Raw genomic sequence first — 14,402 nt, forward strand, 5'->3', positions numbered from 1 at the left:
GTTTTGTTTACATACATATTTAGTTGCAGTGCCTCAGTGCTCCCCAGCCTGCCATCCAAATGCTGCCTGCCGAGCTAATAATATCTGTGAATGTAACCTCTATTACGAGGGAGATGGAAAGAGATGCACAGGTATGGTTGCAATTGCAAAGGTAAAGCTAAACATTTGCAAGCTGTGCTTCATCTATTGTGAAAATGTTAGTATAATTTCAGGATATAATACTATATCCTTCATAATAACATTGGATGCTTTTCTGTTGCATTGCTTTAATTGCTTTCATTTCACACAAGCCCTTGAGTTTTTCATGTATGTGGCGTCATGCAAGATGTTGCAAGGCATATTATTACAACCAGAATCTTATCTTTCATACTGTCCCTTCCAATGCCTGTATGCACTTTCAATACTAAGAATTGTCATTGTCTTCATCATTATCATCTCTTTAGAGCAGGGATGTCAAACTCAAGGCCTGTGGGCTGGACCTTAGATCTTGCCTACGGGATCGCCCTGGAAACAGCAAAGGAGCTGGTCGAGCTGATCACGTCCACACTGCCCCCCCAAAGTCAGACACAATCCTGATGTGGCCCTCAATGAAATCGAATTTGACACCCCTGCTTTAGAATGATTAGAATCTTAGAAAATCTTCCTCTGAGAAAGTCAGTTTACAATGTAAAGTATTAATTGATAATTCCAAAATAGAGAAGAATCATGACTCCAGATTTATAAACACCAAACCACTGTAGAAAAACTTTCTGGAATGATTCCAGAAGATATCATCTTCCCTGAATTTCCCAATTCTTTTTTCTTCTCCCTTTTAAAAATTGAATTGGACATTGATCAGAATTTTCCATTTCTCGATCAGCATTATTTTTCTGAAAATAAAAACTTGTGTGGGGTTGTAGCGGTGACTATTTTTATGTACAAAATCCTGCTTCTTGTTCATTTTATTCATTCATTTATTCAATTTCTATAGCTGCCCATCTCAGTCAATGAATCTGGGCGGCTTACACTTCAAAAATGTTACTGTTGGAGATAAAGAAGAATGTCAAAATAAGTAACTTATTTTACTGTACAACTTAAATAGTTTCAGAAGTATTTTAAGGTTGTTTCATCTCCCAAATACCTTCTGGTATGCAGAAAAGTACCTATTATAGCAATAGATTCACAAGAATAGCATTAGAATGCTTGCATCCCTCCTTGTTGGTGAGATATATTTTTGAATTTATTCCAACTCTGCTGCTCATTTGCTTTCTTTGCATTAAAAACTTGCTAAAAATAGCAATAGCACTTGGACTTATATATCTCCTCACAATGCTTTACAGCCCTCTCTAAGCAGTTTACTGAGTCACCTTTTTGCCCCTAACAATCTGGGTCCTCATTTTACCAATCTTGGAAGGCTGGAAGGCTGATGAGCCTGGTGAGATTTGATCTCCCAAATTGCAGTCAGCAGGCAAGCAGCAGAAGTAGCCTGCACTACTGCATCCTAACCACTGCACCACCGAGGCATGAGTTATAAGTAAAAATATAAAGCAATATAACATTTAAATGATTGAGGAACTGGGTTAGGGTCAGGGTTAGGGGGTACCAGAACCTAGAACATTTTAAAGGTTGGGTTTTTTATTTTAAAAAATCCTATTTTGATTGCCTGTATAAGCTTTATTCTAAAGTTCCAAATTTGACTGGAAGTCAACCCAAGCAGTACCAAAACCTGGGATTTTAGAACAATTATAGAACGGAATTGCGGAAATCTGCTCAGCCTGGCTTTACTCCATAAGAAATAGGCAGGGTCACAGGTTATGCGTTACTGAATGGCACTTTCTGATGTAGTGATTGACCAGTGTGGAAACAACAACGGTGGCTGCAGCAACCATGCTGAGTGCACACAGAATGGAACGGATGTCTCCTGCACCTGCTTAACGGACTACCAGGGTGATGGCTATATCTGCAATCCTATTGACAGATGTGCAGATGGGAGGAATGGACAGTGCAGTGAGCATGCAATTTGCATTAGCACAGGCCCAGTAAGTAACGGACACATCTTTGCATGCTTCATATTTCTAACAGTCTTTCTGAAATGAGATCATCAAGGTTTTTGAGAAATCGCTTGTAGACATTTGGGACGTCTTTACAGTCTCATAGAAAATGTCTGTGTGGTGATTTCCTTTTGGAGAGATTTCTCCCAATTGGCAGGAAAAGAAGGATAATGGTACACAATGAAATATGGATTTCCTTCTCTTTTCCAAGTACCTAAATATTCACTCCAGATATTGAACACTATTGTTAGTGTAACGTAAAGTAGCTCCATACATTCCTGTCACATAGGAGGTTTCTTTACTTCTTACTGTAAAATTTCACTCTCAAGAGAAATGGAAACTACTGTATTTAACTAGTTGGCAGTCCATTTTTGAAAAGCAAAAGTAACTTTCAGATAAACAAATAGACCTTACTTTTGAGGGGGAAAAATAGCAATAGCACTTAGAATTATACACAGCTTCATAGTGCTTTTACAGCCCTCTCTAAGTGGTTTACAGAATCAGCATATTGCCCTTCATAATCTGAGTCCTCATTTTACTGACTTCGGAAGGATGGAAGGCCGAGTCAACCTTGAGCCTGTTGAGAATCAAACTCCTGGAGTGAGCAGTGAGTTAAGTGTACAGTACTGCATTCTAACCACTGTGCTACCAAAACTGCACCCCAAGGTATAGTAATAGCAATAGCACTTAGACTTATATAGCACCCTATAGTGTTTCACAGCACACTCTGGATAGTTTACAAAGTCAGCATATGCCCCCCCCCCCCCCCAATAATCTGGATTCTCATTTTACTGATCTCGGAAGGATGGAAAGCTGAGTCAACCTCAAGTCCCATCAGGATCAAACTCCAGGGTGTGGGCAGAATTTGCCTACAATATTGCATTCTAACCAATGTGCCACCAGGGCTCAAGGAAGCACCATTTTAGGGAGTGCAAACGCACAGAAACCTCAAAGCCCAGATCCCTAGCTACATAGCAATATTTTTCCTTATGTTGGAAGTTCAGCAAAAAAATAATGCTACAATCTAGGAAGTAAACCCTTTATTAACTGTGGAAAGGAGACTTAACTGATTTTTACTGTTTCAATTGGCTTGCTGCTGCGTTCTTTTTGTATTCCATGCTCTTTGCTATCTACCTCTGGTTTGATTGTCTTCTCTGGCTGTTAACAGTGCATTAACATCTGGCTTCCTTGCCTTGCAGAATACCCGGAGGTGCGAATGCAAGGCAGGTTACATTGGAAACGGAATGCAGTGCTTTGAGGAAGTTATTCCCCCCACAGACCGTTGCTTGGAAGAGAATGGGCAATGCCACGTGGAGGCTATTTGTACTGACCTGCATTTCGAGGGTAGATTTTTTTTTTCCTATTCTGTGGTCCCTTGGATGATTTTGTCATTCTTTCTACTATCTACTATATTACTTGGAGGGGAGGGGGGTTCTCACTTACACTGGCATAGTTCAAACTGCCCTTTGTGATCTGTAAAAGCACATAATTGGTCAAATCCAAATTTGATGTTTTTTGTCTCTTACTTTAGAATAATCTAAATTTATTAATTTGCTTCTCAATTCCTCCCCACTTTATTATTATTATTATTATGTGGTTAATCTTTGGTGAGATTCACAGCCTTTGGGGCGGTGGGTAGCCTAACAGCTCGAGTCCTAACCAAGGACCTAGGAACTGTTAAGATAACGTCGGAGGATATAAGTTGTTCCAAGTAGGGTGGTTTTTTGTCGTCAGAATGTTCAAGTCAGGTAAATTTAGAATTATTACTATTATTACTATTATTACTATTATTACTATTATTACTATTATTACTATTATTACTATTATTACTATTATTACTATTATTACTATTATTACTATTATTACTATTATTACTATTATTACTATTATTACTATTATTACTATTATTATTATGTTATCTTTGGTGAGATTCACAGCCTTTGGGGCTGGTTGGTATTATTATTATTATTATTATTATTATTATTATTATTATTATTATTATTATTATTATTATTATTATTATTATGTGGTTAATCTTTGGTGAGATTCACAGCCTTTGGGGCTGGTTGGTAGCCTAACAGCTCGAGTCCTAACCAAGGACCTAGGAACTGTTAAGGTAACGTCGGAGGATATAAACTGTCCCAAGTAGGGTGGTTTTTTGTAGAGTCAGAATGTTCAAGTCAGGTAAATTTATTATTTAAATTTACTATTATTTATTTAAATGTACTATTATTTAAACTTACTAAATTATTATTATTATTATTATTATTATTATTATTATTATTATTATTATTATTATTATTATTATCATCATCATCATCATCATCATCATCATCATCATCATCATCACTCCTTGTGGCTTACCTCTCCTTTCTTTGGAGGAAAAGGAATGGATGGAATGCTGCCATGCCCATATGGATTAGGGAGACCAATGTCTGATCCAATGTGATTTTTCTTATACTTTGGATGAAATTTTATCCAATAGCCTTGGGTTTAGTCTTGAACTATCCTTGTTTCTTTGAACATGCATTTAATTAACTTTCTTTTCTAACATCACTCCTATTTCTGCCATAATCCTTGCTTATACTTTGTTTAGATATCCATTAAAATCCAGGCATTTAGAATAAAAATACCGAACATCTCTTCTAACATTTCAAAGTGTCTTTTTCCAAATCTGACCCGCATCTCAACAAAGCTTAGTAGACATAATATTCTGTGATTGTTCTCCAGACAAAACAGTTGGTGTGTTCCACCTGCAATCTCCTATAGGAAAGTACAGGTTTACCTATGAAGATGCTGAAGCCTCGTGTGCAGTGGAGGGAGCTACCTTGGCCACTCTTCAGCAGCTGTCTGCTGCTCAGCAGGTAACAAGGCAACACAGTGATATCAATTCATTAGTGTCTCAGGTTTTGGTCTGTGCTAAGAGTCACCCAAGATGTGCTTTCCTGGTTGAACTTTGTCTCCTTTGTCTGAAGAAGCTTTAAAACTCCTATTGGATCAGTGGTGGGATTCCATTTTTTTTACTCCTGGTTCACGCGGAAATGTCCAGGTGAGTGGGCAAAGCCTCCCACCACCATTGCTACAGGTTCGCCTGATCCGGGCCGAACTGGGAGCAACCCACCTCTGCATTGGATCCCATTGAATCCTCACTTTTTCATCTACTTCACATTGAAATAACAAATTCAAACAAATTCAAAAAGTAACCCTTCAAGAGATGCCATCCAATTCTTTCTTTAAACAAAAAAGTGAATGACTCAATGTGACTGTATTTGTTTTCGTACCATGAGATGCTGGCAGCTGCATTTGGCACGTGGGCACTAGAAAAATGACATGCAGAGAAAATGAAATGAAATGAAAGCCGCCTCTTTCAAGCTAGATAGCCCATTAAGAAAGCTTAAGGCTATTATTGTACAAGGTTTAATCTTATTATTGTACAAGACAATCTTGTCAAGGTATGAATAGTCAGAAATATTCGTTGAAATATATCGGAGTATTGAAATAGCAATATAGCAGTTAGCAATAGCAATAGTAATAGCACTTAGATTTATATACCGCTTCACAGTGCTTTTACAGCACTGTAAAAGATGGAGGAAGCGGAGACTCAGGGGTTTTTTAACAAGATGTTTTTATCTGTTTTAGGGGGCTCCAGGGTGGGGCAGAGGGTTAATCAGGCCAGGAGGGGGATTAGTGCCAGGTGAACAGGTGTGGTCAGGAGGGGAGTGAACGGAGTGGGGGAGGGGAGGGGAGGGAGAATGATATTCCAGTAGAGGGTTGTCCTATTCCAACGGTCGTGGGGAAGGGTAGGTGCAAGGATAGAAGAAAATCTTGTAGTCGGTTGGGAGACCATGGCTGTTGGACACGCCCGGTCACTTGCACCAATTCTAGGTGGCCAGGACCTACAGAGCCAGGGCCTGAGGCTGATGTTATGCAATGCAAGGTCCGTTGTTAATAAGGCCCCCCTCATTAATGATCTGATCTCGGAGGGGGAGCTGGACCTTGCAGGGATAACGGAGACCTGGTTGGGCCACGAGGGTGGTTTACCCCTCGTGGAAATGTGCCCACCGGGCTACCGCACATTTCATCAGCCACGGGCCCTGGGTAAGGGTGGTGAGATGGCGGTGATTACATGGGAGAGTCTGGAACCGAGGGAGTTCACTGTGCCACAGATATCCGGGTGTGAGTCTCTTGGTGTGAAATGGGGCCCAGGGAGGCAGTTGGGCTTGCTGATTGTATACTTGGCTCCTTGCTATGCATCAGCGGCCCTGCCCGAGCTCCTCGAGCTGATCGCAGAGACGGCGGTTGAGACCCCCAAACTTCTGGTTATGGGGGATTTCAACCTGCCGTCGATGGGTGAAGCATCCGAGGTGGCTCGGGAGTTCATGGCTTCCATGACAGCCATGGACCTGACCCAACTAATTCAGGGCCCCACACACGAGGGAGGCCGCACGCTGGACCTTGTTTTTGTCTCTGGACAGTGGACGAGTGATCTGGGAATAGGGGACTTGGTTATTACACCCCTGTCATGGTCTGATCACTCATCTCTCCGGCTCGACTTCCCTGGCGCTACCCCCCACTGCGGGGAGGCGGAACCAGATTGTCCCAGATGGTTCCGCCCCAGGCGCCTGATGGAACCGGATAGGTTCCAGATGGACCTTGGGCCACTTCCTGTAGCCCTGACCCGCTCCCGGATGGAGGACCTGGTGACCGCATGGAATAGTGCGGCTGCCGGGGCCTTGGACTGGGTTGCGCCTTTGCGGCATCTCCTGCGGCAACGAACCACCCTGGCCCCTTGGTTTACCGAGGAGCTAAGGGTGATGAAACGCCACAAGAGATGCCTAGAGAGCAGGTGGAGGTCCTCACGATCCGAATCTGACCGAACACAGGTAAGAGCCTATTTACGGACCTACCTTGTGGCATTAAGAGCGGCCAAACGTCGACATTGTGCCGCTCTTATTGCGTCCGCAGACAACCGCCCTGCCGCCCTGTTTCGGGTGACCCGCTCCCTCCTATTACAGAGACCGCGGGAAGCCCCCTTGCAGGGTAGAGCAGAGGAGTTTGGGGAATATCTGCAGGACAAAATCGCTCAGATCCGGAGTGAATGGGCCCCCTTCAGTGGACCGGGAGGGACGTCGGAAGCGAGTCTTGAGGGACCACTCTGGGAGGAGTTTGACTCTGTTGCCCCCGAGGATTTGGACAGAGTGCGTGGACGACTGCGAGCCACTACATGTTTATTGGACCCGTGTCCCTCCTGGCTTGTACTGGCATCCTGGGAGGTCACACGAGACTGGCTCCTGGGTCTAATGAACGCTTCATTGGGTGAGGGGTCCTTACCGGCCGCCTTGAAAGAGGCGGTGGTGAGGCCCTTACTCAAGAAGCCTTCTCTGGACCCGGCGGAGCTAGCTAATTATCGTCCCGTCTCCAACCTTCCCTTTTTAGCGAAGGTTGTAGAGAGTGTGGTGGCACAACAGTTCCCACGTTACCTGGAGGAAATCAATTATCTAGACCCGCGCCAGTCCAGTTTCCGACCCGGTCACAGCACGGAAACGGCCTTGTTCGCGTTGGTGGATGATCTCTGGAGGGCCAGAGATAGGGGTTGTTCCTCTACCCTGGTCCTATTAGATCTATCAGCGGCTTTTGATACCATCGACCATGGTATCCTATTGCGCCGGCTGGAAGGGGTGGGAGTAGGGGGCACCGTATTGCGGTGGTTCTGTTCCTACCTCTCCGACCGGACGCAATGCGTGTTGGCAGGGGAGCAGAGGTCGACCCTGAGGCCGCTCACTTGTGGGGTGCCGCAAGGGTCGGTCCTCTCGCCCCTCCTGTTCAACACATATATGAAGCCACTGGGGGAGATCATCCGTGGTTTTGGGGTCGGATACCATCTGTACGCTGATGATACGCAGCTGTACATCTCCACCCCAAACCACCCCAACGAGGCCGTCGAAATGATGTCCCGGTGCTTGGAAGCCATTTGGGTCTGGATGGGGGACAAAAGACTCAGGCTCAACCCCTCCAAGACGGAGTGGCTGTGGCTACCGGCCCCCCGGTTCAACCAGTGGACACCATCGCTGGCCATTGGGGGCGAGCAACTGGCCCCCGTGGAGCGGGCGCGCAATTTGGGCGTCCTCCTAGATGCCCGGCTGTCAATGGATGACCATGTGGCAGCCGTGACAAGGGGGGCGTTCCACCAGGTCCGCCTGGTGCGCCAATTGTGCCCCCTATTGGACCGGGACGCCCTTCGCACAGTCACTCATGCGCTGGTGACATCCCGTCTGGACTACTGCAACGCCCTCTACATGGGGCTCCCCTTGAGATGCACCCGAAGACTGCAGCTGGTCCAGAATGCGGCCGCGCGGGCTATCATGGGGAGTACTAGATACTCCCACATAACACCTCTCCTGCGTGAGCTGCACTGGCTACCTGTGGTTTTTCGGGTTCGTTTCAAGGTGCTGATTACCATCTTTAAAGCGCTCCATGGCACAGGACCTAGTTACCTGCGGGATCGCATCCTACTCCATACATCCCTGCGACCAATTCACTCTCACAGGGAGGGACTCCTCCGGGTGCCGTCCACCAAGCAATGCCAACGGGCAACGCCCAGGAGTAGGGCCTTCTCTGTGATGGGCCCAACCCTCTGGAATGACCTCCCCCCCGATATCGGAACCACTACTGACCTCCGCTTCTTCCGTAAGAAACTCAAGACCCACCTGTTCCAATTAGCTGGCCTAGCCCATTTATAGTCCCATCCTTATCCTCCTGGGAGTTATTTTTAATTCTGGGGTAGTTTTTAGGGGTAGATTTTAATGTTGTTTTTTAATTTTAATTATTATTGTACAGTTTGTATGTCGCCTCCTCTATTTATATTTATATTTATATTTATATGTATTTATATCATGTTTTTATTATGACTGTACACCGCCCTGAGTCCCTTCGGGGAGAGGGAGCGGTTTATAAATTTAAATAAAGTTAAAAGTTAAAGTTACAGCTCTCTCTAAGGGGTTTACAGAGTCAGCCTATTGCCCCCAACAATTTGGGTGGGTCCTCATTTTACCCACTCGGAAGGATGGAAGGCTGAGTCAACCTTGAGCTTGGTGAGATTTGATCTGCCAAATTGCAGACAGCCGGTAGTCAGCAGATATAGCCTGCAGTACTGCATTCTAATCACCATGGCTCAAACATGTTTCAAATGTTTTCAAATGTTTTGAAAAGCCTGTCTTTCTGCTTTTCTAGATGGGGTTCCACCTCTGTATAGTAGGTTGGCTTTTTAACCGTACAGCCGGTTACCCAACAGTATACCCAAGTCAGAACTGTGGTATTCATCATGTGGGCATTGTAAACTATGGCTATCGAAACAACATCAGTGAAAAGTGGGATGCCTACTGCTATCAAATTCAAGGTGAGAAAATATATCAGGTCATAAGTGTCACCTCATTTATGCCTTTCCCCTGCATAAGAACTCTTACAAAATCTTAAACTTTGTCTCCATTGCAAATACCACCAAATGTTGTTTCTTTTTCAGATGTACAATGTAATTGTAGGGATGGGTACATTGGAGATGGCTATTCCTGCACAGGCAGCCTTTTGGATGTGCTGGCTCAACAGGCAAACTTTTCAGTCTTCTATTCAGTAAGTTTTAGTAGTATCTTCATCCTGTAGTCTTGTTGCTATGGATATATTTGTGAATGACCAAGAAACACAAGCAGTAATTATGAAGATGATGGTATCTTTAAAAAAAATCACTAGTGATAATTATTCCTTCCTTCAAACCTGCTTCAGATACTTCTATATGTCACACACTGTTATGACAAATACCGGTAAGTGCTCTGAATTTAGGGTAAAAAGTTTGGAAACTTTGGAGAAAAAATATTTATTCATATCAAAAATTACCAATGTGTAAGTTAATGTTCGCTCAACGTTGACTGCTTTTCAAATCTTTTTGAATTTGAATTCAAAAAGTACTGTAGTCTTCACAGACTGAATCTGGGTTAGGCTTTTGGTTCTTCTTACAACATTCAATATGTTATTTCTAGACTTACATGTTCGTGCTACATATTGATTTTAAAATATACGTCAACTGCATACGTTAACATTAATTTTAAAATATACATTAAATGTGCTGTGTTTCTTTGCTGCTGGCCTGGCGCAGTGGTTAGAATGCAGTATTGCAGGCTACTTCTGCTGACTGCTGGCTGCCAGCAGTTTGGCAGTTCGATTCTCACCAAGCTCAAAGTTGATTCAGCCTTCCATCCTTTTGAGGTCGGTTAAATGAGAACCCAAATTGCCTGGGGCAATATGCTGACTTTGTAAACTACTTAGAGAGGACTGTAAGGCACTGTAAAGAGGTATATAATACTAAGTGCTATTGCTATTGCTACTTCCTCCAGCTTGCCTTAGACTGATCTATATCACTCCTGCATTTTTTTGCAGAGAAAGTTTGAAATGTATGGTGTTTTCTTAAGGGTGGGATAAACATAACTTGTTTTTAATAAAACTAATGTATGCAACTTTCTGAATGCTCCATAATAGTGTCTCATTATTCAGATCAAATACCAGAATTAATGAAACTATATTCAACTATTCCTTAAAGGATCCGTCACCTGTCTTTTATTTCTTTAAAGGGAAAAGTTAAGCTACATTGAAAAGCAAGTGGGAGATTTAAATTAAATTTTGATCTGCCAAATTGCTCTTATTCACCTACTTTTACCCAGGGACAGGATATTGTTTTGCAAATGTTTAGGAGGGGAGGGAAATTCAAATTTGCTATTTCCTTTAGGTCAGGGGTGTCCAAACTTGGGAACTTTAAGACTTGTGGACTTCCACTCCCAGAATTCCCCAGCCAGCCGGCTGGGGAATTCTGGGAGTTGAAGTCCACAAGTCTTAAAGTTCCCAAGTTTGGACACCCCTGCTTTAGGTGCTGCTTGGAAATGGTCCCTTTGATATATTTGAGTTGAACATAGTAATACTCCTGGTTAATCATGTTTTCCTTCCTCTTTTTCAGATAATTCTGGATTTTGCTAATACCACTCAGGAAGGAGTAGATTTTTTAAATTTCCTCTCTGAGGACATCGCTTATAAAACACTTTTTGTACCCTTGAACTCTGGCTTTGGCGATAATACAGTAAGGATCACAAAATGGACAGTGGTGGTGTGGTCTTAGTTGGAAGGGGGAATAATTTTGTGCCATCTTAAAGACAACAACAAAAACACTCAAAAATAAATTGAGTCAAGTTAATATTTTTGATGTACATCCTATATGAGTTACATGCAGGTAACCTATCTGCCTTTGATCGGGCCTTATTTTCTAGTAAAGCTATTAGTTGTAGCATAGCAGGAAATTCAGATTCTTTTAAAGCAACTGCAGAAGAAGTTAATGAATAAATATATATTCCATTTCCTTATGAAATCCTGGTATTTTAGCTTTATGATAGGATAGCAACTGGAAGAATTCTTATAATTGTCTCCAAATTTTTAAGTGCTTTGGTACTTTGGGAGGGCAAGGGCAGCTAAACTATAGTAGGGTTATTCATAGTAGGTTAAACTATCCCAATGTGAACTTTCAATGCAATTGTAATTCATGTTTCAGTAAAAGCAGTGAGATTAGATAATCATTCAGCACTCATACTTGTATTGTTTAAATGTGAATAATGGCTTCACCAGCAAAGAACACTGCGTAATATTATCAAAAATAATCCTAATAGAACTCCAGATGATCTTCTGAATTGTCTGCCTTAAATGAAACAACCTTTAGTAATCAACAAAAAGGCAGGAAGAGGGTCTTAAAGGTTTTGCTTACATTTTCTGATTACTAAAATTGACTCCCAATGAGAAAAAGGAGAGAAATTCACATAATATGCCAGTGCAAGGACATCCTGCATTAGAAGGACTGGAAACAGGGCAGCTTTGCTGGCTGGGGAATTCTGGGAGTTGAAGCCCGGCAGGCTTAAAGTTGCCAAGTTTGGAGAGCCCTGGTGTAGATATACACTTATGCTACTTCGTGGGCTTTACTTGGATAAAAAGTAATATGCTCAGCCTCGAAAACAAAGCAAAATTAGAGCAGTCTTCTGTTTTAACTACCAATGAAACATTTGCTCTCACTTTCTCTCTTTACTTTGAAAAATTGATGTATGTTTTTACTGTATGTTGTACAGTGGAAGTTGCCATTTTTCCCTATAAGTTTGTGGGTAACTTTATTAGGTCCTTCTTATGGTCCTTTCATTTTTGTTGGGCCTACAAGTTTACAATCATATGTCAGCAACCAATGCTGACCTTCAAAAGTTGTGGGTGCTTCATCACTGGAAGCTTTCAAGAAGAGACTGGATAGCCATCTGTCGGAAATGGTATAGGGTCTTCTGCTTAAGCAGGGTACCTCTTTATTATAATCAATGCAATGAATGGATCCACTGTAACTACAGGGCCCAGCCCTTGATTTTGCCCCTTTGACATCAGTGTGTGCAGGCTAAAGGCACATACAGTACGACGGAACCACTGTTAAGGTATAGAGGACTGAATAAATGCTACAGCCATTCAAAAACAGGGAAGTCCAGTTGACTTCTGAAAAAGTTACATTAAAGTAGGTGCCATACAAATAATATAGTGCAATACAATATTGCATATCTATGCAATTGGCCTTCTTTTCATCGGTAAAATAAGTTTTGTTTGAGCTGTATCTTTTGTTTGTTTTTCTAGTCTTTATCACTGAAGGATGTAAAACTTCATGCATCACTGCGTGACGTTATCCTCTCAAGCTTCAATCTCACAGCTGGTACAATAATACCTTCCCAAGCAGGATACAATCTTTCCATTGCAGAATCATTGAGCCATACTTTTCTCATTGTAAGTATCAATTCTCTTTACACAGCCACTTAGCCATGAACCTCTCTGCCTGATCTTTCTGGACAATGTTGAAACTTTGGTGGATTTAAGCTTTGAACTTTTTAAATTACAGCTCATTTGCAGTGAATGATAAACTAAAAAATCTTTGGTTCACTTTTATTGCACCAGGTTTCTGAACTGATTAACGATACAGTGATTGTTGAATGGGATATTGTGGCCTCCAATGGGATTATTCATGCTATTCAGAGTCCTTTGAAGGTACCTCTGCAGTATAACCAGGTTAGTTACCAGTTTCTTTTCTCGAGAAACAAGAAAATGTTTTGCATTCCTCCCTTCCCTGTTTTATGAATTAAGATCTAAAATAGCATTCTACAAGTGTACCTATTTATTTATATCCCACCTTTATTTATTTATTTTCTTACAAACAACCCAAAGCAGTGAACATATCCAACACATTTTCCTTCTCCTATTTTCCCCACAATAACAACCCTGTGAAGTGGGTTTGGGCTGAGACAGAGTGGCCGGCCCAAAGTCACCCAGCTGGCTTTCATGGCTAACTCACAATCAAGACTTGAACTCACAACCTCCTGCCTTAACCATTAGAACAATCAAAACTATTTTAAAATGGTAGCTCTCACAAGACTTGAGCATTGTCATCCCATTTTTCGTCAAACTCCCATGTAGTCTTGGGAAACTTCACAAGAATTGGTAATATCATGCTATTTAACCATTTCTCTAACCATATTTCTGATGCCCAAAGAGACGAACTGCAGATGAATCTTTCACTTCGCTTTTTCACTCTAGCCAATGCAAAACATTAGCAGAGTAAACAAAACAATAAAAAGTGAAGTCAGACTACTTTATGTGTATCTTTTTAAGTACAGTTGTACATAAAACCAAAGTGCAAAGTACACAAATATCACAAGAAGCCCAGCTTTTATTTTGCTTTGTCTTTTTTTTTAAAAAAAAACCTTAGCTATAATATTAAGGATGTTTGAAAAACATATTTACATTTTAAAAAATTCAGCAGAGTCCTCTTTTTAATATCATTGTTCCTTGCAGATGTTTTGCTATTCTGAACCACACTGGAATTTAATTTGGGGGTCCAAAAATGCCATGAAACAGTACTAAGTTATCATTAAGATATGACTTGAAAATAACATTGCTTTTTACAGGTTTCGAATACTGTAAAACCATCTGCTGCAATGACAATTGGCATAAGCACTGTTTTTGCTGTAATTCTGCTCTGTACAACTATTGCTGGATTAACCTATTTCTGCCTCAAAAGGAGAAACCAACTGATCCACTTTCGCTATTTTAGGGTAGGTAAATCCATGCCTCAGCTTTGCTCGTAACCAAAAAAAAAGTAAAAATAATTTTGTATTCTTTCAACAGAACTTGGGTAGAAAGAATTCTGTAAAAAAATTTTTTTGTAATTTCATTAGTGGTTGTAGAACCTCATCCAAATCAAATGTCACAATTTAATTTTTATTGTTATAACAGCTTTCTCCAGCCATGTCTGCCAGTTCTGTTGGGCTA

General features: G+C 41.8%; 1 protein-coding gene across 1 annotated transcript in view; it reads left to right on the top strand.

Annotated features, from left to right (window-relative positions):
* Positions 1-14,402, top strand: part of STAB1 (stabilin 1) — a 122,749-nt gene that overhangs the window by 106,249 nt on the left and 2,098 nt on the right. Inside the window, exons 58-67 of the mRNA XM_081948824.1 lie at positions 24-131; positions 1,825-2,018; positions 3,230-3,374; positions 4,761-4,894; positions 9,261-9,426; positions 9,550-9,656; positions 11,029-11,148; positions 12,717-12,863; positions 13,032-13,142; positions 14,039-14,185. Coding sequence (XP_081804950.1) covers positions 24-131; positions 1,825-2,018; positions 3,230-3,374; positions 4,761-4,894; positions 9,261-9,426; positions 9,550-9,656; positions 11,029-11,148; positions 12,717-12,863; positions 13,032-13,142; positions 14,039-14,185 — 1,379 coding nt within the window. The remainder of the gene's footprint in view (positions 1-23; positions 132-1,824; positions 2,019-3,229; positions 3,375-4,760; positions 4,895-9,260; positions 9,427-9,549; positions 9,657-11,028; positions 11,149-12,716; positions 12,864-13,031; positions 13,143-14,038; positions 14,186-14,402) is intronic.

This window comes from Natrix helvetica (genome assembly GCF_964273705.1).
Source record: "Natrix helvetica genome assembly, chromosome: 1".
NCBI lineage: Eukaryota > Metazoa > Chordata > Lepidosauria > Squamata > Natricidae > Natrix > Natrix helvetica.